Source organism: Planococcus citri, chromosome 3, assembly GCF_950023065.1.
Source record: "Planococcus citri chromosome 3, ihPlaCitr1.1, whole genome shotgun sequence".
In the NCBI taxonomy this organism is placed as follows: Eukaryota; Metazoa; Arthropoda; class Insecta; order Hemiptera; family Pseudococcidae; genus Planococcus; species Planococcus citri.
The window spans coordinates 44,369,035-44,393,171 of NC_088679.1; the positions used below are offsets into that span (position 1 = coordinate 44,369,035).

Below are 24,137 nucleotides of genomic sequence, written 5' to 3' on the forward strand. Positions count from 1 at the left end.
CCAATATACTTGGTAGTACGTTACGTACTACGTATAAGGTACTAATACATATTTTTCTCTTTTGTCTACATATATACGTAACATTTCCTTTAAGAAAAATTGATTTACATTTTTCAAACTTGATCCGCATATACGGTCATTTTAAACCGAACGTTGAAAAAATTGAATTTCTTCAAGAGCAAGAGCTTCTAGTCGATAACGAAACATTAAAGGAAATCATGAAGCATATAAAGTTTTTTAAACTGTACGAATACACGTGCGGTAGCATTTCAAAATTTCTATTACGTCAACGCTAACAATTTTCATCCATAAGTATCGTGAAAAGATATTTTCAAAGGTATTTTGAAATACCAGCTATTTTTAAAGCTATAGATTTCAAATCAATTTATTCAAAGTGTTAGCTCTCGGAATCAAGCTCGTGTCCAGGGGTGGAAAAACGAAACTAAGCCTTCCAAATATAGGTATAGGTACTCAGCCTTTTTGAAAATTCATCTTTCGCTATAGAAATTTCAATTTTAACTACTTCTTTTAATACTTCGAAGTTCGAACTCCTCCGAGATCACGTCGACTTATTCTGCCAATCCCTCCCCCCTCCGGGACAAAAATGAAAATTAGATGAATACAAGCCTACGTACATATAAGCTTGTCTCAAATACGTGGGAAATGTGACAAATTTTCAAAAATCCCACAACAATAATAATTGACGAAGGCAGAGGAAAAATTCTTTAAAATATTCACACTGCGATGTCAATTTTCATAGCCACATAGGAAATGATCAATTAATCAAAACAGAATTTCGTCGACTTCGACTGGTATTCTCAAGTGGTAAATAGAAATTTGGAAAAACTTGATCAAACTGCCATCCCCTCTGGCTCGTTACCGAGATTTCGCCGTCACTACGCAGTGCGCATGATTCTAAATGTAATAAGAATTTCATAAAAAGAACCTAGTTATTACAATGTTGCCTGCTGCGACAGCTTCCCGTATTTTTTTTTTTTTTTTTTTTTTGCCAAGCTTCGTATATACGTAATTTAAAAATATAGTTTTTGAAAAATGAAATTTTCGACACAAGGAAATTTTCATAACGGCGGCGATGAAATTATCTGGTACATACTATCGTCGAAACATGAATATCATCACGTAAAGTAGATTAAGAAGGATTTATCAATTTCGTGACGTTCCAAACACTTAGCTCAATTCGTACCTTCGTCTTGAACCATTTGTTTTGTATCGTGCACATTCATCATTAAAGGATATTTGTCGAGATATTAAAAACGACGTGCGTATTACATCCTACGCATGTGTGGCTCCGAAAAAAAAATTAGGAAAAAAATTACGTATGTTGTATTGTGTTTGACTTCGACGTAGATAACGAACAAACACAGGGCATGGACATATAATATACTCGTATAGAGATATGTAGGTATTTTCTGTGACTGAAAGTCTACGACTTTTTACGTTGTCGATAAAAATTTAATGATGGAAATTCTATAACAATCGCAGCACAAACGTTAGAGGAATTGGAAAAAAATAATAAATTCTTACTTCCCGATAAACAACCTGGAAAACATATCGAATAATTGAAACCATTCAAGAAGAATATCTCGGAGACAAGCCAGATTGTAAAATGACTTTACTACAAGACGGGCTGCGTAAAACTGTCAACATCTACTCACCCCTAACTGTATTATATCACAACATTCCGGCACACTCCTTCAAATTTCTCATCTACCTATCTTGCAGTGCGTATACACGGTAAAGTAATCAGGCATCCCTGTTAAACTTAATGAACTCGAAGGACCGTTCTAGCGTGAAATTCACTTCGATGATGCGTTTATTCAAGCGAAACTCAGTGTGCAAATAACTTGTCTCGACTGCGAAAAGTTAAAATTCTTTATTTCTCGCTGCAAATTCACAAATGCCACTATATGAAGGTATGAAGGTATAATGGTATATACCCACAATTTTAACAACTTCGTTAAATTTCATCATTTCGATGCCAAAATAAGAACAAGAAAAAAAGTGATGCACGAATTTACACTTCCACTTATAGTCGTACAACTCGAACTTGAGGTTCGGTGTAAATCTAGCGTGAACCGTTATAATAAAATTGTCTTACGTGTGTGTATATTTTTTTTCCACAGATTTTCAATCGAATCTGAAATGGCTCCAATCAGTCATCTATTTGTATATTACACAACGCCTTCGGGTGAAATTGTCGGAGATTCCATTAGTTTTCGCGTGAAACTTCTACACGAAAAAGTTAGTATCATTTGAAACGTTTATAGCATTAGGTAGATATTTGTGTTTCTAATATTTTCAAAAAAATAACCCATATTTTATCAGCATTCGAACCTATCACATTTTGCCTCTTGCAAAAAGCGGAATTTAAAGCACAACAATAACAATTTTTCACGGGATATCAAAACTTGTGGGAAAATGTATGAATGATTGATACAACACGGAGAAAATATCGTTTCAACTGAACATTTCCCCCAAAAAAATAAACCACGTGCGCTTGAATAATAATCAGAGCTTTTAATAACAGCATTTCATCCCTCGAACTCATCAAATACAGGCAATAGCATACAATTTTTTAGATACCATTTAAATTATACAAAGTGTCCTGATTAAAGACTTGTCACACTTCAAACCGTATAATTAGGCACAAAAAACGAAACATTTCATATGTTTTAACAGGATGCCATACTTGAAGACTCAAGCTATAGATTACCGACTTGACTGAAATTTGGCATACTGAAAGTTCATATTTCTGCTCCAAATCGTCTCGAAAGCGGTCACAATCAATTCAGGAGGTCGAATTTAGTATCCAAACCAAATTTTAGATTTTTATCTCGTGTTTTACTATTTTTAGGAAAACCTTGTCAGTAGTCCATGAATGGGCAATTTTAGCTATTTTCAAAAATTTGTCAAAATTCGAAAAATCAACTTCGGCAACTGAAAATTTGGTTCTGAGGTGTGGGTAACGTGAACTTTCAATAAGCCAAATTTCATCCATATCGGAGATGACGAGTCGACAACGTTCCCTTGTTATAGTAGAATTATCCATTCTTAACAAACAAGTACCTAGTATGTAACCTTCACAACACATCCACTCAAATTAGGTTAAAATTTGGATCATTGAATAAGCGAGTCACCGACATCTCAGAAAAAAAAACCTCGAGCTACCAAAGTTCATTTTTCAATTTTTTGAAAATGATGACAATGGTTCATCGATTATTATTGCCCAAAAATCGATCAAATGAATCGATTGCTATCACTTTTGAGGCGATCTGAACCCTCTAGCAAAAGTTGACTTTTTTCTAGTGTTGACAAAATTTAGTACTGAAGTGCTATTTACTGGATGCATTAAAAAAATTGTACACCTTGTAAGATTTTATTTAAAACAAGATAATATCAATAATTCACGCCTTCTGAGATGCTTTTTTCTGGTTGCTAAAAATAAATATCTGAATTTGAAATGCTCCTCGGAAAAATTTATAGGCTATACAAAAGGACAACATGGATATAAAAATAATTAATTCAAGACGGGAAATGAAAGCCAATTATTCGATGACTTTTGAGTTTTTTGCGAAAGAAAACTTCTATCTGATTAGAAAAAAGGCCTCGAATAAATTATTTCTTTTTTGTCTTTGACAGCAGAAAATCAACCATTCATTTAAAAAATAAAATATAAAAAGCCATCAAGTCAGTACAACTAATAATGACAATTTTTCCACGTTTGATGAGTTAATACGCTGAAAACCCCTCTGAAAAATCATAAACGAACCAGATAAATAACGAAGTAGACCTATAGGCACTTTCAACCAACTATAAAGTTCGAACTGATATGGTCATGATTAACTCTAAAAGTTATTTCACGAACGCCAGGGGGTGATTCGGATGTTCGAATGTCACAAGCTTTCATGAAACATGGAAAAAAAGAACCACTCATTCGTGTTCCAATTTCAGTAACAGTAAAACAAAGCCAAGAAGAAAGTAGTACTTTCTTGCTATTATTTCACCTATCAGAGCTTTATGTATTGATTCAATATAAATTATCCTCGAGCCACTGTTCTAATTCAACAACTTGGAGAAAAAATACATTGAAAAATAATCTCTCCGAATTCAATTTTCACGCAGAGTTAAAGTCACAATATGTATTCAGGATTCGGCCAAGCGAAGTGTAGTAGCTTTTAATGTTTTCTCTTTTTGTCTACCGCACTTGGGAAAATTAAAAAATTGAATTCTTGGGGCAATATTATCACTTATATTGATGACCTTTTTACAGAAAGTGTTGAAAATTAACAAATTCACATTCATTAGAAAAATACATTTTCCAAGCGAAAAATCGAAAATGAATACCTATTAAAATTTAGATACGATGCTAACGTTAAATGAAATTACAGGTGAGTTTGATTCTGGATGAAAATAATGTTTGGTATATTGAAGACAAGATCAAAGTGGGAATTCTATCGTTTCCGAAAACGCATGTATGCTTAGTGGGTGGAAGATCAGAAGATATGCATCTTCCAAACAGGTAAGTTCATTTTATGAAAATATACATATCACATATCTCATTTGAAATGTTCACCTTTTGGATTAAATTTTACAATTTTTTTCTAATTGATTCAATGTGATCAAACAAAAAATACTATTATTCCTTATCAAGCAGGTATGACTTTTAGAAATTAATCTAAGAATACGCGTACCTACTTCGTCACCTCACCCATTTTTTTATTTAGGCACACCAGTCAGTAATAAAATAACTATAAGAAAAAACACATCCGCAAAAACCTTTGTGAAACTTTGGCATGATCATTTCCCTAACTTTACCGAAAAGTTACCCCTTATTTTTTAAACAATACGCATTATAAGCGCTACAGCATTTACGTTTGTAAAACTAACTTCACGCCGACAATACCAAAAACAACAAGAATTTTGTCCAACTTACGTTGGAAAAGCCTTGTTATTTAATTTCAGTACGATTTGAAAGCTAGTCACGTGTGTTTTAACGTTGGTCTTGCTTGATTCACTTCAACAACTTGAGGTACCCCTTGTATATTTTCTTAGTTGTTCGTATTCGCATTATAGCTAGTACTTTGAAAAATTCTCAAGTTTTCTTTCTTATCTTAGTATTATTTGCCTACGCTGTTCTGACAGGGAGCCACTAGAACCGAGTCAGCAAATATTAGAAGATGGCATGTCATTTTTGAATTCGTGTGATAATCGAACTGAAAATGAAGACTTTCACCTTCCAAAGCACGTAAGCTATTACCCGAGCACGATGATAAATCAAGTATGGCTGTGGAAATGTTTCAATTATACGTAAGTATGCAAGGGTCGTGACAGTTTACAAAATATCATCTAAAAATCTGAAAATGCTCCTCAAACACTTAATATGTACATCCACATAAAATTCTTTAAAAATCCTCAAATCAAGAAGATATTTTCAAAAATTTGTCTTAGAATTTTTTCACATGGTAGAGGAGGTAACGAAAAAAAAATTCTTCAGAAAATTGTCCTCGCTCATTTACGCAGAAATTCATCAAAAAAATTGGGCTTTTGAGCGACGATATTCGTGATTCAATTTTTTTCAATCGAGTGCTGAATCTTTTTCAATTCTGAACGTAGACAAAATCCGAAAAAGAACTAAATTTACAAAAAATGTATTCCCTGCATTCTGCAATATAAGTTGAGCATGTATTTTACCTACCTAACATTATTCATTTCAAAAATTACAATAGTGGAAAAAATGGTACTTTGTCTTTAGCTCATGGGATTGCTCCTTCAGTGCTTTTGGTCAGCAAATCTTCATACGTTAGTTCGATTTGGGTTGCTTTATTTTATTAGGAAGGCAACGTACCTGGAATTTTGATTAGGTCACTCGATTTTATCCATTTATAAAAAGCACCAAAAATAAAATTGAAACGCCAAATAATGTTGAAAAATAGTTTTTGCTGCCCATCCAAAAATTTAAAATCTTACTTTTGATTTTTATGTTACAGAGAAGACATAGAAACAAACGGAGTCACTTTGCCTCCTACAAACGGGCCGGGTAAATGGAAATTGTGGGTATTTTCAGTTTCGGATACGGCTGAACTGAGGATATCAGAACCAGTCACCGTTAACGTATTTTCACCGGTCAATATTCAATTCGAACTGCCAACGACAGTTAAAGTAATGGAGATTGTACAAGTCGAAATCACGATATCAAGCAACATAAATTCCTGTATCGATGTAAATATATCCGCTGTCGACGTTAAATTTTCATAAGTTAGGTGAGCTTACCTAACGAGTGTAATATTTTTTGCTTTTTGATAACAGATTCACGCTTTGATTGCTCTCAGCGAAGGTGCCATATATCCTGGTATAGACATGTCTATCGTATCGGAAAAATTACGGTTAGGAGGACACGGCGCTACATCCATTGTAGTACGCATTCAACCTGTCACTCCTGGCTTAAAAACAATGACTGGTAATTAATTTTATTTTTTAATGAACTTTTCGCTGGCAAATATGTTGGCTATGTAGCGCGTAAATCGATGTCGGTTTTTCTCTTCTATTTTTCGCCAAACATAAATACAGCCCCTAGGGTTATTGTGCATGTAATTTATTTTACATGCGGTTGTACGTTAGTGACAACTTTAGCGAATGTTATGAACATAGAATGGAAACCAACTCGTTTATGATTTTCACTTCGTATGTGATTTGGTTTAGTAATTTGATAGTGAACGTTTGTCGCTGAAAATATCGTTTATTTCAATTTAATGAACGTACAGCAACTTAATGTGTTATGGGTGAACCAGTAGAGCCATTGAATAAAAGGAAAGGGGATAGAAAGCATGTAATGTTTTCTACCATAGAATAATTGAAAAATGAAATACACCTAAACGAATAAATAAGAGACGATTAGGGCTAAAAAGAACCCAAAATGGGAACTCAGAAAAACGTCAATCATAAATATTCCTCGTTTCTTAAGATAAAAATGGAAAGTTTTATTGGCGTACCTATTATTTTTTTTGATAAAGAATTTAAAAAATTCTTTTTATTTTTTCACTGAGTTTTAAATATTTCTACCATCACGCCGGACTGAAATTTTCCTCAACTTTCTCCTGTAATTTTTCTCAACTGAAAATCGCATTGGAAAAATTTAAACATTTTAAATTGAACAATAATATCTAATCGCTTCGCCAGCCCTATCAAGGAGTTTTCTAAAAAAAAAAGAAAAAGGAGGGAGAAGGGGGCTGCCCTAATTTGCTCCAACGATGCTTTATCTCTTCAAAAAAGGTCCCCCTTCACCTCCTGAAACCGGCAAGGCCGGCGAAATCTATCTTAAAAACAGGTTACCTTTCAGAAGAAAATAAATTATCGCCCAGATTTTGTTTTCTATGCCAGGGAGGTAATTAAGGCTTCACGCTATAAAAGTAGATAAAAAATACTGCTTTCTGGTAATGAATGCCTATGCGGTTAGTGTTTGTTTTGAAAAACAGTTTTTTTAAAACTGAAAACACTTGGATTTTTCGAATTTGGGAGGATGTTGAATTGTTGATATTATATTCCATTTGAAATTATTTTATCATCAAAATAATACAAGGACATGACAAAAAACGTTCGTAAAATTTTAATCACTGCACGTGAAGAATGGAGTTTACCTCCTATACCACTTAAATAGGTTTCAGCCATGACACAAAATTGTAATTCGTTGAAAAATGTGCTAAAATAATTTTTTCCCAAGTTGGAAAAGGATATGTAGATATGATAGGAAAAGCATAGAATTTTCAGCCAGATTTCTGTTTTTTTTTTTTTCAAGAATAGGGAAATCAGAAAAGGTGGCGAATAAAAAATAAAAGAAAATAGCGTCCCATAAAAAAAATAAATAAATACAGGCAACTACGACTATGTCAGCATATTAGAGTACCTACCCACATTCAGCGAAAATGTTGACCGTTCAAACACCCCAGAAGGAATTAACATTTCAAGCCATTTTCGTTTATGGTTTCAGCTAACGTCAGCTGCTATGTACGAGAAGGTTGCGAAGAGGCTGCCAATTCGGTTGAAGATTTCGACGTTAAAATTCCAATCACCAGTGTGGTCACGCATTCAGAAACGCTCGAAGCGATGCCAGAAGGGATACAAAAAATACACACCGAAAGTGCCTATTTTTGCGCCAATGGTAAATTAGTATTCGTAAGAGAAATATTCGCATGAAAAGTTTTCTCACACAGATTTGTAAATTTACAGAAGAAGTGTTGACATTACCATCGCGAGAAATTCATTATAACTTCATACCGGCTCCGAGGAAAAAATACAACATCGTTTTCGATATCATAGCGGAGAAAAATTTCCATATTGCTTTAGCCGAGCAACAAAATTCGTCGAAAAATATTTACCAAATATATTTAGGTGATTTTGATAACACAGTGTCGTGGATTGGACGCGGTAAACACAGTAAGTGAAACCAGAGCTTTTTCAAATTTAAGCATAAAATTGAACCAATTCGTGGGTAAATCGTCAATCGATTTTTCCAGATTACCAAGTGCATCTTACCAGCGCTCAAACACCTTATATCTTGTCTGGAGCACAATACCAAACTTTCTGGCTAAGCTGGGAAAATTCAGTGATAAATATAGGCAAGGGGAGTGTCGTTGGAAGTAATCCATTCCTGACTCATATCATAGACCGCAAGATGAAGATAAATTATATCGGATTTTCATCAAATTGGGGTGTGAAGGGTCAAGTGAGGTAAACTGAAAATCAAAATTTAAAAACAATTTAATCATTCGTATTCTTCATAGAAATTAACAATTAATAAAATGAATTTCAGGATATCTGAACATAACGACGAATCCGGATATTCGCAAGTACTGCGTTTAGAAATTCCTCATCGTATACTTTCAGGATCTGAAAAAGGTTACCTTTATGTAACCGGAGGCTTATGCTTGCCACTTGTCTTTCAAAATATGGAAATAAAATCCAACGTTTATCCTTTTAGCAGGTAAATTATAAGTGCATAACTATCTAGTTGAATACCTAAATCCTATGAGGGTAGCATAAAATTTCCAGCGAAAATTTACCAAATTTAGAAATTTTTCAACAAAAAAAATTGAAAAGAAAAAGGCTAATAAGAAAGGGCTGTGCAGCCTAAAAATTTTGAAAAACGTGGAAGGCATTGAAACGCTCTGTATATAAAATCAAAAGTTAAACAAATTTACGAGAAAAATATGAGGAAGAAATTTTTTTATTCTCATTAATGCGAGAAAATCATTCCCTCTCCTTCTTGCCAACTATTAACATGATTCGGTCCATCAGACAGTATAAGTAAATTATGATAAATGATAATATTCGAACTATTCCAATATTTTTTTGCAAGAAACATTAGGCACATTGAACTCTTGGTACTTACATATATTTATTGAAACACAGCAATTATGAATCATTTTTTTCTCAACAGTTTAGCATCAACACTTTCATCCTTCACACCAGTTTTATTGATGGACAGTATGGCGTGGGATTTGGATTGGTTATACAGCAAGTTCAATAAATCCTACATTCACGAAGCAATCGAAAAAAATATTCAAACTCTGTTAACCTACATGAACGACGACTATTCGTTTAGCGACCATCCGAATGTTACGGACCATTTGTAAGCATGACGTCATTGACGTCTCGTAAATATTTAAAAACAATCAAGAAGGTATGTAAAATATTCGCTAATTCGAAACATTTACTCTCAATAGGAACACAGTTAGAGTTTTTGAAATTCTATCGAGGGCACAATATTACTGGAAGATTGATTCGCAATTAATTGAAAATATTAAAAAAAGGATCCGTGGTAATCAGAAAGACGAAGGGTACTTTTCTGATACAAATAACGCATCGTTGGAAGATAAGGTAGCAATAACCGCGGAAACTTTATCAGCATATGTGGAAGTTGGTTTTCACGAGGTACGAAAAAATTAATTGAAACACGAGCAATAATTAATACCTATTTAATATTTACTTGATAGGTAATGTGAGTGCATTAGAATGATGTTCTTCCATGTACACATATACCTAGATTACCTACCTACCTACCTATTAAACTTACGAACAATAATTGATTAATTTGTACAAACAGTTTTGATTTGAATTTTAATATTCAACACTAATGAGCATTGATTTTAATTACAGGAAGATTATGATACGATATTAAACAGTCAAAGATACATTGAGAGGAACATTCATAAAATTAACAATTCATATGTGATTGCGGTTGCATGTTACGCCCTGAAATTACTCAAAAGCGATGTTGCCGAAGAACTTGTAGATAAATTGTACGCTTTGAAAAGGGTAGATGGAAACGAAAATGACTGGCAAAACACGCAATCGGCAACAGTTCCTTCTCCATTTGACTGGTTGTATGAAAAAGAAGAGCATATATCCGACGAAGAGAAAAAACAATTGATTTCAAGTAATTTCTTTCTCCTTAAAAAAATTTTGCATATCTACGCTTCTAGATATTTAATTCCAGATTACCTATTTCTTTTTTTAAAATTGCAGATTATTTGGCAAACTATAAAGCTTCTGCTTATGAGGTTCTAGTCCACACATTGAGGAAAGACCCCAGACGTGCGGAGCCGGTTGTGAAATACATTTTCTATCGGTCTAATATTTTAGATCAACATCCCGAGGTAAATAACTGAAGGAAAAAATCATAATTACCCACTTACTTAAGCTACTCTATTTATTCAATTTGATTATCGAAATCTATACAGGTATCATATTTAGTGGCCAAAGCGTTAGTTATGTTTTCTCGTATCTCTCGGAACATCCATCCATCATTGACCATTTCTTTAGCCACGTCGGGTATGGAGTTGACTGACACATTGGAACTGAAATCTGAACACGCTCCTCATATTTTAGACTTGCCATCACTACCCACTAAAGTATTTATTTACGCTACTGGAGCAGGATGCTCGACTGTTCAAGTAAGTAATAGGGATTTTTTGAAAATTTCCAGACAAAGCGAACCACAATTGATAAAACATTTTGAATTTGTATAGAGCCAAGTGACGTATTCAACGTACGAAACAACGGCAGCTTATTCTTTCGATATAATTTCATTTATCGAAGCGGAAATTCCTGCTCATTACAACGTAGTGGGAGATCCCGAAGGACTTTATCCTCAGCTCATTTTAAAATCATGTTTCAAGTGAGTATTGCATACATAAACTCGTATACTTTTGAATATAAAGCGAACTCTTGACCTTTGACGCGTTTTCTTTAAAATATTTTTCACCTTACAAATAATCAAATCAAATCTTTCTCACAGGTTAGACAATCATTCAAAAGGTTTCAGAATGGAAGCAATACTGTTCTCAGGATATAGATTAGATTCCGTGCTTTCAGTATCTCCTTCGGATGCCAATTTCACTTATGGCTCTGCAGGAGATAAAGTTTGGTTCATGTTTGCCAACGTAAGCATTAAAAAATGAGCTGAAATATTCGAAAAGCGATAATATAGTTACTTGCCAAATACGTCGAAAGTAATAATTTTTCAAATTTCAGGTGCCTGAAAAATGTGGAATTTGTGTTCGATATGTAATACAAAGTTCATTCATTATTTCGTCATTGAGACCAATGTTCTTCAGAATGTACGAAATTGAAAACCCGCAAATAGTTCAAGAGCTTTTTGTGCATTCCTTAAATAAAGACAGCCTGCTCAGAACTGATGTCACTGATGCTCATTTTACGACTTGGTTCGGCTCATCTAACGGTGGTAAGTGATTTTGTCTACATCACTTGCAACAATTTACAGAAAAAAATCACCACAAAAAGAATGCTGTTGAAATTTTTCACACAAAAGTGCATTTAGATTTTTTATGATTTTCTGGAACGTACCAAAAATTTAACTAAGTAAATTAGTGATTTATGTAAATTGTTTTGTTGGTAGGTATAAAATAATTCAATGAAAACTTTTTTACAGGTCGATCTAATAACTACAATGATCTATCATACTTCTATCAATGTGATATGCTAATACAAAACAAAAGTGACATTACAATCCCAACACTTAAAAATAACCAAGAGACTCGTAATCCAACCCAGATAAGTACAACAATAGAAAAATCACCCAAAAATTCCAAATCAAGCTCAACTGCAAACCAGCCGGAGTCAACAACAAGTGATGACATCAGTGGAGTAGAATTCACCACTAATTATGCAGAAGATACCTCTTCATCAAACGAAGACAAATACACGACGTATTCGACAAGTATCAAAACAACAAACAAAACGTCCATTGCTATACCTAATACAACAGCAATAAATAAAATCGACAATCGTGGAAGTATTAACACGATTACATCAAAAAAAGACTCGAATAAATCGATTACTGATAAAAGCCACGATAAAAAAATGAAAAATGATAGGAACGAAACAAAAGTTAGTACCAAATTACCACTCAGCTCAACTACCAAGGAAAATTTAACTCAAGATGAAAGAAAGCTAGAAACAAAAAAAAATAAACGATCCAACTCTGAGAAAGCACTTCAGAAAACTAACGAATTTCCCAAAAAATATCACAAAGAAAACGACACCACAAACGACGAAGTGAAGAAGAAACACATCATTAAGAAAACAACGCCAAAACCAAAATCACAAATCACTATCAAGCCTACAAAAACACATTCAACTCGAAATATCACGATATCAACCACACCCACAACTCGAGATACGCAAAATGATACAGATTTCTATCTGGAAAATGTATCGGAAAATGTATCGGAAAACGTATTGCAATCTAGCAACTCAACTTTAAAACCTCAAAATGAAACTATTTTCAGAAAAAAAGAAATCAATAAAATTGTCGTCGGACAAAACGAATTAATATTTGATTTAAGCTACGAAGTTACAACAGCATCGCCAAATGCATCCAATCATTTGCAAGAAAAGAAAACTACAACGAGTGCTCTGTGGGGTATGTTAAAAGAAGTAGCGTATGATACTAAACGTAAACCACTGACACCATCTAAATAAAAAAAACTCGTGATTGGTTTAGAATGGTTTTACATTTGACCCTTTCTCCCTCCTCTTCAACAAAAAAAAAATCAAAAAGGTTGAGAATTGATTCGGTGTCAATTCACAATTTATTTAAGGTATAGCCACTGCCAGGAAAAAAAGAAATAGGCAGGTAATCTCGTATTTGGAATTTTTCTTATTATAAATTTAAAAGATTGAACGGCTGTTAACTATTAATTCTTTGAATCGAGAACGTTAAATAGACCTACCCTTGATTATATAAGTACCTATTTTGATGTAAGTAAATTAATAACGTTCTCATTTAGGATAAGCTAACAAAAGCCAATTAATTATAGAAAATGCTCAACATGTTTTATTCGATTGATTATGTTTACCATTTTATGTGAATATTTTTTAATACATGTAGATTTCGAATAGATAAGGAATTGTACATACATTTTATACAGTCATGTTCAATGCTCTTTTACAAACTGTTGAATAGTTTTATTTTTTGTTATTTCTGCTGAAAAATATTACATCATAGAATATGAACTGGTGGGATAGTGGATGGATTCATGAAACACTTGGGTAAATAGTACCTATTCTTACCATTTTTCAATTCTATAATCGATGGATTTGTTATGCATTGAATGTTCTTATTGCCTTTGTTTTTTTTTGTTTTGTTTTTTAAATACATACACTACTATTATTAATTATTATAATTTATATGTATAAATTTAAATTGAAAAAATCTCTTTTTGTTTAAATGAATGAAAATGAAAAAATAAAAATCTTCGTTCTTTGCAAGGAACGAGGCGCATTAACATTGGAATTTTTGTACTTGTATAAATAATATTTCGTATGTTAAACAAAAAACATTATAAAATTACTTTTTTCATTATTTTTTGTAAATATGTACTCATTTACATTTGAAAATATTTTGATTACACGCACACTTTCAATAAATTAGGTCTACGCTTCTATGTAGGTCTTCCATACCTCAAGATTAAGAAAATTTCAACTACCTACTTTACCTGAACACAAAATTTAGCACAAAGCAATACCTACCTATTACACTTTAAAAGCCTAGCGTTTTGCGAACTTTGTACTTAACTTTTTGTAGATAAAATTTTTAATTGTAAGTTTGAGATCAAACATTCTGGATTTAAATTGAATGTATCAAGTCTTTCGAAATCCTAAGAATAAAAAATTAATAAAAGAAGTTGATAAATCTGCAAGTTATTATACATAAACTGCACGTGTTTAAAAAAAAATGAAACAGCGAATTGTAGTGTGGTTAACTACACATTTGGTATACGAATACCCACGTGTACGTATTTATTTAAAGAGAGAATGTACAATAGATGAACATGATTAGATCATCATATTCGAGCATAAGTTGAATTATACATGATATTGTAGCAATGGAATGATTTTTAATTTGTTAGGCATTAAATCTGTGAAGTTATATAAATGTAATAAAACTTTTAGAATGATGATTTTTCCATTTTTCATTCCAGTAACATGTACAAGGAAGACAGTCAAAGATTAAACATTGATCGTAGTGCATTTTTCTACACGGTACAATGAACGTCTCGTAATACACAATTATAAAGTATTCATGTTCAAAATTATTTTGAATACTACGTAAATAATTAATCTAAAAAAAAAAAAGAAGTATGATTCATTGAAATGTGTTGATGATAGGTAAGTATGCGTCATTGAGCCATTATTTTTAATTTGAGATGATGCGCACGTCACTTAAATAGGTAAAGATACTCTCACGTTGCACACAAATAATTGTTTTCTACAGTTTTATCATATTGATAACTCATCTACCCACCCATAAGCACTGAAACAAAGTTGATGGAAAGTAATGTCAATTTTTTCATGTAAGTACCTAAACCCCCGACCATACTACATTTCTTCACATAATTATAATATTCTCACTTACGTACCAATACATACATAAAAACGATGACCACTTTGTAGAGCTAAAATTTTGAATGAGGTCTCAATCCTAGTAGATGGTGCAAGTACAGCTGAAGGAATTTCAAAAAATGCATGCAATGCTATAAATCAGAAAGTTTCAGAAGAGCAAGCATGCAGTTCATTTGATTTCACGTTGAAAAGACGAATGACCATTATTTAAAAAAAAAAATTAGGTAGGTACATGTTTCCAATTTTTTCAGCGATCAAGAGTCCCTTCAAATTTAAAATTTCGTCTGTGGAAGTGTTTTATTCAACTTTTCAATTAATTATACCTAGGTAGGTACTAGGTACTTTTTTAAGTGGATATTTTTCAATAAAATATTACAGCACCTTTAATTTTTAAGTTGACCAAATTATGAAAAAAAGGTCATCAACTTTTAAAATAAGTAGGTTGGTTACATACTACTTGGCATCTATTCAAGTTATTCAATTTTTAGAATTTTTCTCAGTGTCTATTGGCCCTTAAAACCAGAGAACTTGAGTAAAAACTTTATCCCACTTCTTTCTTGGTGATATAAGATGGTATCAAAATTTCACGAATGTGTCTGTATATTCATTTACCTATCTAGACATTCTAAAAATGACCATTCTTTGTTAATCGTTTGTGAGATATGAGAATTGAAAAGAATTGAGGTTCTAATATTTTATACTCGTACCTATACTTCATAGGTATCTCTCATACATATTTCATTTGAACTCGTTTTATAATCAGAACGAAATTTTAGCCCCGTTCTTATTTCTTTACAATAATTTCCCTTCGATCTACCACTGTATATGTTATCAGTTATCACGTAATTACTATCTACTTATTCTCTCCTCAAAATGATTTTTTTAAAAAACGCACTGTACACACATATAACACGTATCGCATGTTGTGTATTTTATCTCAACACTTGATGCTTTATTGACGCAAGCTGGTGAATTTTATCGGCAACATGAGTACTCAAATTTATACATACAGTATGATTCTTCAAATAGAAAAAAGTACAGTAATACCACTTCATGAATCATCTATGTACTCGTACGAACAATGAGACTTTAATTGTTTTATAATTTTGTAAAAGCTCTTTAAAACCGTTTATCAGCAATTCAAGGATAATCACTCGTATATAAATTTATGCCCACAAATTAGCCGATATTTCTATGAACTGTATCGTTTCAGCATACAGTTCAAACAAAATGGTTGGTTTAAAAGTGTTGTGGTTATTTTTAAGCGTAGTTTTAGTAAAAGGATCGCCCTTTTTCTCAAATTCGGAAAATGAATTATCGAATTTACACGATGCACCACCGGCAGAAAAACACGAAGAACCTGATGTATATCGGCTCACAGACGAAGTAGTACCAAAATCGTATGAGCTCAGAATTGTGCCAGATTTCGAAAAATTCATTTTTACAGGAAGAGTAGAAATTCAAGTTCATGCGAAATTTACGACTAATAAAATAATCCTTCATGCCAAAAAACTCACGATTAAGAGTGTGAAAGTGATGAAATCATTGCTGCTGCAGTGTTCGCATAAACTGGACGAATCTAACGATCTGCTCATTATTACGACCGCCCAACCATTGAATTATGATACAGATTATACGGTCGTGATCGACTTCGAAGGTGTGCTAAACGACGATATGAGAGGCTTTTACAGAAGTTCATATAGTGAAGCAGATGGCAAAATTCAGTAAGTAATGCCTAATCATACAGTTCAGATTTTTTTACGTTGATATTTAAAGACGTTTCTGAGTTTCTGAATTGTTTTCCTGTTTTCGATTCACTTATATAAACTATGCCTACGAAAGAAATCCCGTCCTCATTGCATGCTCACAATGTTGTGATAGAGTAAGATACCTTATTCATTTAGAAAACAGTAAAAAGAACATCTACCTACCCATTTATCTATGGAAAATGAAATATTTTTTCATTTTTCATTCTACAATACTGGAAGTATGCTATTACAGTATAGAATCAAAACTTCTGATTTCTTCAGAATGAAGAATAGCTCACATTTACAAGAACCGAAGTCAGGAATCGCATGACTCGTGCATTTGCTTCACTCACTTTCGGCTGGTGGCACAAAATTTTAAGCTCGTCAAACTATTTTTACCACATTTTTTCTCTCTTTTTTCTCGATTCAATTTTGGATAAATCTTCTCATCCCCAATTCTTCCACTACACTTGAGATCAACAAAGGACAAATTTCTGGTTTTACAAACGTACCTATCAGAGGCGTTCCGAACAGGGGGGTGGTGGTTGGGGGGGGCTCTCACTCCCCCAGACAGAAAAATGTTAGTACAAATTTAGAAATTTTTGGGATAAATTGGGTGAATTATATGTATGTATCAAAAATATTGTTGTATTACTTGAAATTTCCCAAAAGAAGGTCTCTTCATTCCAGTCAAAACTGCCATAAACTCCCAAATTTTTGCAAATTCGTAAACAATTTCTAATTTTTGCCAAAATTGGTTATTTTTGAAAACATAAAAATTTGTGATGCATAGAAAAATGAAGGATTCTGAATTTATGTTGAAGCCATGAAAATCAACTTGAGTTTCAAATTATCAATTTTTCACAGCTTTCGCCCTCACGTCGCTCGGGGTAGATCATTTTTCTTTTCCTTTCGCGACTCCTCGCATCAAAAAAAATGTTGTTTTACTTCTGAAGAATCATTAATTTTCAAAAGCTACTGCCCTCATTTCGCTCGGGCCTTTATTCTTAAATTTCAAAATGAAAACCAACTTTTTGCATCCATAATGATATTATTTTGCGCTTCGAAAAATCAATTTTTCAAACGTTTGCAACCGCTTTGCTGAGGCAGATTTCCATTCTGCTGCGTAATTTCTCAACAGTTTTCAAGAATAGAACAACGAAATCAATAGAAAAATTCAAATTTTTTGTATAAGTTAAAAAAATAATCATTTTTTAAAATTTAAAATTACACAACATTTTTGTTTTCAAGTGCCCTTCCAAAATTTGTTCGAATCACAGCTGACCAATTGGCTGGAAAAGCTGTGGGAGGAGGTGAGGTATAAAGTTAGGAAACTTTCACCCCCCCCCCCCTCACGTCACATCACTTCGTTATGCCTCTGGAACCTACTAATAATAATATTCCACTCAACACATTCAGTTTTCTGATGTTTTCATCACTTAAAAATACGACAATTGTGTCTGTAGTGAAGGTAGACCATTGAAATGTAAAAAAAAATTACGTATGTATTTATTTCAGTTTATGAGAATGTTTTTACACGTACCCATACCTACATTGAAATCAGCATTAGAGGTCTTCCCAACTCTTTATCAATCACACGTACTCGCTTCAATAGACAGTAGTTAGAAACATTCGGTATGATCGTGCTAAACATACATTTTTTTTCAGCTGGATGGCCACAACTCAATTCGAACCAACATATGCCAGAGAAGCTTTCCCTTGTTTCGACGAACCTCGTTTCAGAGCTTCTTTTACAATCTACTTAGCACGTTCAAATGATCAAATAGCAATCAGTAATATGCCTTCAGAGGCTCAATTGCCTCCAGAGTGAGTAACTACGTAGTAACTTAACCATTTCAAATCATTAGATTGATTCGGGCGAATTGCACAAATTGCATAGTTTTGTTTAAAACGCCAAATAAAGAGCAAGCGACACTGCTTACAACCAAAAACACCTTGCAGATACTTTAGGCGAAATTTTTGGCTTATACCTATATGTAAGTCTTATACAGTATGAAAATTGTGCAGGTCGCCCAAAAACACGCACATACTTTATTTAAGTAATCAGTCTGGTACAACTTAGACTATGTGGATGTACTTCAAGTAAGTAGGCTAGCTTTTCACATTAACGCTTACTTACTTGTTCGGAATGTATAAAGATAAGCGCCAGACTGTTTCAAGAACTAAGTTGACATTGATTTATTGCAACATTAATTACAATTCGAATTTCGCAGAAAGATTAGATTAAAATACTTATGTTTAATAATCTGCATTTTAGTTCGCTGAGTGGTAATCGTCTATGGGAAAAATTCGTGCAATCCCCACCGATGGCGACATACCTGGTCGCTTTCATGGTAACTGATCAATACTCATACATGTCCGATGCAGAGAGGAAAATTCGCGTATTCGTCAAGAAAAGCGCTGTACAACAATCGTCTTACGCATTAAAACAGAGTTCCCAATTATTGAAACAATTGGAAGGCTACACCGGTATAGCATTCAAATTGCCCAAACTAGATGTAGTAGCTGTACCAGATTTTAATGCTGGAGCAATGGAAAACTGGGGCATGACAACTTTTAGGTAAAATGATTCGAGAATAGTGCTTAGAACATAATATTTCGAACTGGTAATCATAAAATTGCATTAACTCTTCACACAGAGAAAGATATATAATGTTGAACGAACCAAATAGCTGCGAACAACAAAAAACAGCAGCCACAGAAGTCATCAGTCATGAATTTGCTCATCAGTGGTTCGGAGATTTAGTAACTCCAGCATGGTGGGATTTTCTATGGCTGAATGAAGGATTCGCGACGTATTTTGAAACTTTTGCAGCTGCAGCGGTAAATATTTTTCGGAAAAATACCTAGTAATGATAAATCGGAAATAAAAAATCGTGATTTGATTTCATTAGCACAAAGACATTGGGAATGTGGACTGTGAAGCTGAATTCAAGCGGTAGATGATAGATAAATGTAACATTTAGATACTTCCTCATTCTTTTCTGACATTTTTGACAAAAAATTCCCAAGTTAAAATCAGAACATGAGTACCTATTATAGCACATTTCGTTCATGGGTAATTTTTAAATTGCATAGTAAACACAGTGTGGAAAGGAATGAAGAACTTGAATCTACCTTCTGATACCTATATGAAACCTGACCACAGCACATCAATCTAAAACGCACACTGACAAATGAAACTACCTATTATCTGCAAATTGCTCCAAAGTCAAATCACAATTTTTGATTTTTAATTGGTATGATATAGTGTATCAAAAATTTTATTTTTCTTTGCTGAACGATTTTTTTTGTGCCATTGAAGATTGAACCATTTTGGAAATTGGATCAACTATTTGTAGTTGAAACTGTGCAGTTTGCTATGAAGCACGAAATCACAACACAGCGAGCTATGACTTCGCGCGTGAACAAATTCAGTCAAATTAAAGACGCATTTGACGTCATCAGCTACGACAAAGGTACACAAATTGTTAAAATTATACAACTATCTAGTCCTTACCCTCGCAACCTTAATTGAAATTCCATGGTCTTACTTACAGCTGGTTCTGTAATCAGGATGTTTGAGCACATTTTTTCACCCAATATTTTCCGAAATGCATTACATCTTTATTTGCAAGATGGGCAAGTATTTCAATCAACACGTTGGTTTTCAATAATAATTCTTGATCGTATTCGTTATAATATGATACCTAACTTTTATTGCAGGCAGAAAAATTACGACGGCACAGTAACACAGAAAGTTTTATTCGATGCATTTGATAAAGTAACAGGTTATAGTTCCATAAAGTTACCACCGCATTTTTCTGCTTCTGATATTATGAAAACTTGGACTGAAAACATTGGATACCCTGTGATTAATATAGCGCGTTGTTATCACCACGGCGAAGTGACAGTTAAACAGGTTGGCAATTTTTCCTACTTTTATAACTTATTTATTCAACTTTTCTCCATTAAATCATCAAACGTTTACTCTTTAGGCCACTTATAAATCTCCAAGAGCCCCAAAACCTTTACCTGATCAAGAATGGATAGTTCCATTGACTTATACGACTAAATCTGCACCTGAATTCTCAAACACCCAACCTACTTATTGGTCATTTGCCGGTAAGCCCACAGAGTTGACAGAACGATTCCCGAATTCTGACTGGATTATATTCAATTTACAACAATCAGGTTCGTATGATGCAGTTTTTTATTTTTTACCATTTTCAAGTTTGGAAAATTAATGCATTCGATATTTTAAAACAGGATATTACAGAGTGAATTACGATTCGAGAAACTGGGAAATGCTGATCGATCAATTGCATCAAGATCCCCAAAAAATACATGTTCTGAACAGGGCCCAATTGATCGATGACACCGGCGCTTTTGCTGATGACGGGATATCAAGTTATTACCTACATTTACATTTGTTACAGTATTTATCGAAAGAGACTGATATGATTGCTTGGTATTCTGCGATCACATCATTAAATAAACTGATATCTGAATCAGAGGGTACACCAAACCATCCATTCATTAAAGTAAGTGTTGTTCACTTTGAACAAAAAAATCGATACTACTTTTTTACACCAACCACATTTTAGAAGCAAATAGACCGAAAATTCGCGAAATAATTGTACGGAAATTTCAAGTTTTGAGTTTAAATCGAAACGACTTTTTTCAAAATCGTTTGCGTGGGAATTTTGCATGATTATGTTAATTAAAATTTTTACAGTCAGTCGTGAGTCAGACACTTTCCTCTGAAAAAAATTGTCAAGTTTGACTTCACTAAATTCTAACGTTTCAATGGTTCTTTAAATGCAAACAATTGAATCAGTTCCGATGTAGAACAAACTCGTTTGCTTAATTACAACGAACTTCTAGGAAAAAGGATTGAGTTTTTGCGTGGAAATGGATTGGGAGGAGGGAACTTCTGCAAGTTTAATGGTAAAGACTTGATAAATTAAAATACAGCTCCATTCTTACCAAAAGACATGCCAACTGCAAATTATTTAAACCATATATGTACCATATCACAAAGTAAAATTTCAATTGAGTAAATCCATTCGAATTTTTGCTTTCTTCGTCCACAGGAGTACGTACAAAAATTGATTCATACAGCGCAAAAACCTGCGGATTCCCCAAAAACGCCCTATGAAAACTTTGGTTTCGAAATTAAAACAACGGACGATCACGTCACAAAAATAGTAAAACCAATGTTTTTGAACTTGGCGTGCAAGTCGGGTGTAGAACAATGCATTCAGCAATCATTAGACGAATACAAGAAAAACGAGGCTGATCTCAGCAAGTAAGAACTTTTAAACAAATTGTTATGCAAAAATGAATTGAAAAATATCATTAATTATTACCCATTATCATTTTTTCGAAACAGAATTCAACCAGATTTGAAAAAAGTTGTTTATTGCAATGCTTTGCGTAATTCCAAAGACCAGCAAACTGTTTTCAATAATTTATGGAACACGTATTTAAAAACTGAAATTAGCTTTGACAAAAATATAATTCTTACGTCCTTATCATGCACTAGCGACGAAGGAGTCATCAAAAAGTAAACAATTTTAATTTCTTTATAAAAATTCGAATTTTAATTCTTTTTTACAATGCACCAATTCAATTACATCGATTCTTTCAGTTTCTTAAAAAAAATGATTGATCCGAAAAACACCGAAGTTCGAAAACAAGATGCAATCTTCATCACTAGAACGTTCACTACGGAAATACCGACAGTAACAGCAATACTCAAAATCCTTATAGAAGAAATTCCTCCCAAGATGTAAGTTAAACTTGAACAACTCCTAAATTAAGTAAATGAAAGCGGAACTTTTTTAAAAAATCAAAATACTTACAAAATATTTTCATTTCAGGGAAAGTGACCAGAGTGGACCTCTAACTCTACAAAACCTCGTCGATTCAATTAACGTAAAGACGCCAGAACAAGCACAACTGGTAAATTCATTTTCTTTATAGTGTATAAATTCCTACCTACATTTGGAGTGCAAAACTAATACATACAACATTCAACATTTCAAATTTCAGTTGGAACAATTGGCAACTAAAAGTAGCTCTCTTAATCAAAAGAAGTACAGCGATTTAATCTCATCAATCAAAAGTCTGAACAACACGTCTTCCAATAAAATAGAAAAGAGAATGAAAATATCCGAAAGAATTAAAGAAGAATATAATTCACCGGATAAGAAACCAGATAAACCAACAGAAAAACCACCACAGCCAGGTTCTGGTGCTTCTGCTCTAGTTCCCAAATTATGGTGGCATCTAGTCATTGCCGGCATTGTTCTGTGCTATGGGGCACCAAGGCTACGAACATTGTAATCGACACAAAAAATGAAAGACCTTGAAGTGTAACACTTGTAAATTTGTATCTTATGTACATAGCTTGTATATTCGCAATTGAATTGAGTAAACATGCCAGTAATTCGACGTGCAGTAGTAAAAAGTTTGAAATTTATGGTTGTTTTTTTCTACATTTTTTATACTAGGTGTGTACAATTGCCAGCATTTTTACGCCCATGTTTCGAGGGATTAGTCAAGTTATGCTTTGACAGATTGAGTTCTTTGATGAATCTTAGAATGTTTTCTATCTGTTTGATATTGTCAGGAATTGTAGCTTGTAGAGTTTAAGGTCTGAAATATATTCAAATTTTTGATATACATAGTAAGTCAATATAACGTTGCACTTCCTTATTCTGCGGAACATCGCGTCGTTTAAGTCGCAAGTTCCTAAAAGCGAAAATGCATTTGATATTTTCCAGTACCTAAACCTATGCAACTATTGGCACCCAAATGTATGGTGGGTATTGTATTATACACCGCAATAATTACGATGAACATTCTCTAATATAAAATTCTTGTACAAAAAAACCAGTTGCTGACACTTTTAATAATGGATTGCCCATTTCACAAGATGATTAATCAAACATATTTTTTTTATGTACCAAATGGAACGAACCGGTTTTCATTAAACTTTTTTCAAATTTATTGAGCGCATAATATTCTCAGAATTCTTCACGTAATAATTTTCTAGAAATACGAAATTTTTATCTCATGTTACAGCATCATGCAGAATTCTAAAACCAAAACTTAATTTGACATTTCAAATTGACGAATGAAAATTTGCAAACAACTTGAGATAGGTAGCTCATTTTTTTTAATTTACGTAATTTGGTACCTCGTGAAATGGAAGCTCGCGTTTTAAGCGCAATAGGTAGGTACGTCTACGTTTCAAATAAAAATCCACTAAAACTTAAAAATTTTATGTACTTGAAATTTACTTTGAAAACTCCACCCAGGCACTTTTTCGTAGACATCTAAAGTACGAGTACATGAGTATTAAATACCTACCTACGCAAATTAAACCATATACCATATACCTACATATTGTGTGCAAAATTATTTATAGGTAGGTAC

At 33.2% G+C, this 24,137-nt stretch overlaps 3 protein-coding genes across 3 annotated transcripts in view; 2 read left to right on the forward strand and 1 right to left on the reverse strand.

Moving 5' to 3' along the window:
- LOC135839174 (C3 and PZP-like alpha-2-macroglobulin domain-containing protein 8) overlaps positions 1 to 14,501 on the forward strand; it is a 94,344-nt gene extending 79,843 nt beyond the window's left edge. The window contains exons 10-27 of the mRNA XM_065355083.1: positions 2,145 to 2,262; positions 4,410 to 4,540; positions 5,164 to 5,328; positions 6,009 to 6,240; positions 6,328 to 6,478; positions 8,006 to 8,176; positions 8,245 to 8,451; positions 8,532 to 8,745; positions 8,828 to 8,998; positions 9,455 to 9,646; positions 9,741 to 9,948; positions 10,174 to 10,453; positions 10,543 to 10,673; positions 10,758 to 10,970; positions 11,046 to 11,194; positions 11,315 to 11,459; positions 11,551 to 11,761; positions 11,969 to 14,501. Coding sequence (XP_065211155.1) covers positions 2,145 to 2,262; positions 4,410 to 4,540; positions 5,164 to 5,328; positions 6,009 to 6,240; positions 6,328 to 6,478; positions 8,006 to 8,176; positions 8,245 to 8,451; positions 8,532 to 8,745; positions 8,828 to 8,998; positions 9,455 to 9,646; positions 9,741 to 9,948; positions 10,174 to 10,453; positions 10,543 to 10,673; positions 10,758 to 10,970; positions 11,046 to 11,194; positions 11,315 to 11,459; positions 11,551 to 11,761; positions 11,969 to 13,020 — 4,141 coding nt within the window. The 3' untranslated portion in view covers positions 13,021 to 14,501. The remainder of the gene's footprint in view (positions 1 to 2,144; positions 2,263 to 4,409; positions 4,541 to 5,163; positions 5,329 to 6,008; positions 6,241 to 6,327; positions 6,479 to 8,005; positions 8,177 to 8,244; positions 8,452 to 8,531; positions 8,746 to 8,827; positions 8,999 to 9,454; positions 9,647 to 9,740; positions 9,949 to 10,173; positions 10,454 to 10,542; positions 10,674 to 10,757; positions 10,971 to 11,045; positions 11,195 to 11,314; positions 11,460 to 11,550; positions 11,762 to 11,968) is intronic.
- The window catches only part of LOC135839178 (agrin), a 200,655-nt gene that overhangs the window by 149,564 nt on the left and 26,954 nt on the right, over positions 1 to 24,137 (reverse strand). The window lies entirely within an intron of this gene.
- Positions 16,118 to 23,178, forward strand: LOC135841566 (aminopeptidase N-like). The gene is made up of 14 exons (XM_065358574.1): positions 16,118 to 16,667; positions 18,360 to 18,518; positions 18,970 to 19,272; positions 19,352 to 19,535; positions 20,017 to 20,170; positions 20,252 to 20,337; positions 20,422 to 20,613; positions 20,690 to 20,885; positions 20,961 to 21,235; positions 21,788 to 22,002; positions 22,087 to 22,260; positions 22,345 to 22,485; positions 22,577 to 22,658; positions 22,749 to 23,178. Exons 1-14 carry the CDS (start codon positions 16,138 to 16,140, stop codon positions 23,040 to 23,042), a joined length of 2,985 nt encoding a protein of 994 aa, XP_065214646.1. The 5' UTR covers positions 16,118 to 16,137; the 3' UTR covers positions 23,043 to 23,178.

Excerpts from the sequence above, each read along its gene's own strand:
- LOC135841566 (XM_065358574.1), top strand. The coding sequence starts at position 16,138 with ATGAACTGTATCGTTTCAGCATACAGTTCAAACAAAATGGTTGGTTTA. Across the intron at positions 16,668-18,359 it reads GAAGCAGATGGCAAAATTCA|CTGGATGGCCACAACTCAAT; the intron begins GTAAGTAATGCC and ends ATTTTTTTTCAG. Across the intron at positions 19,536-20,016 it reads AAACTTTTGCAGCTGCAGCG|ATTGAACCATTTTGGAAATT; the intron begins GTAAATATTTTT and ends GTGCCATTGAAG.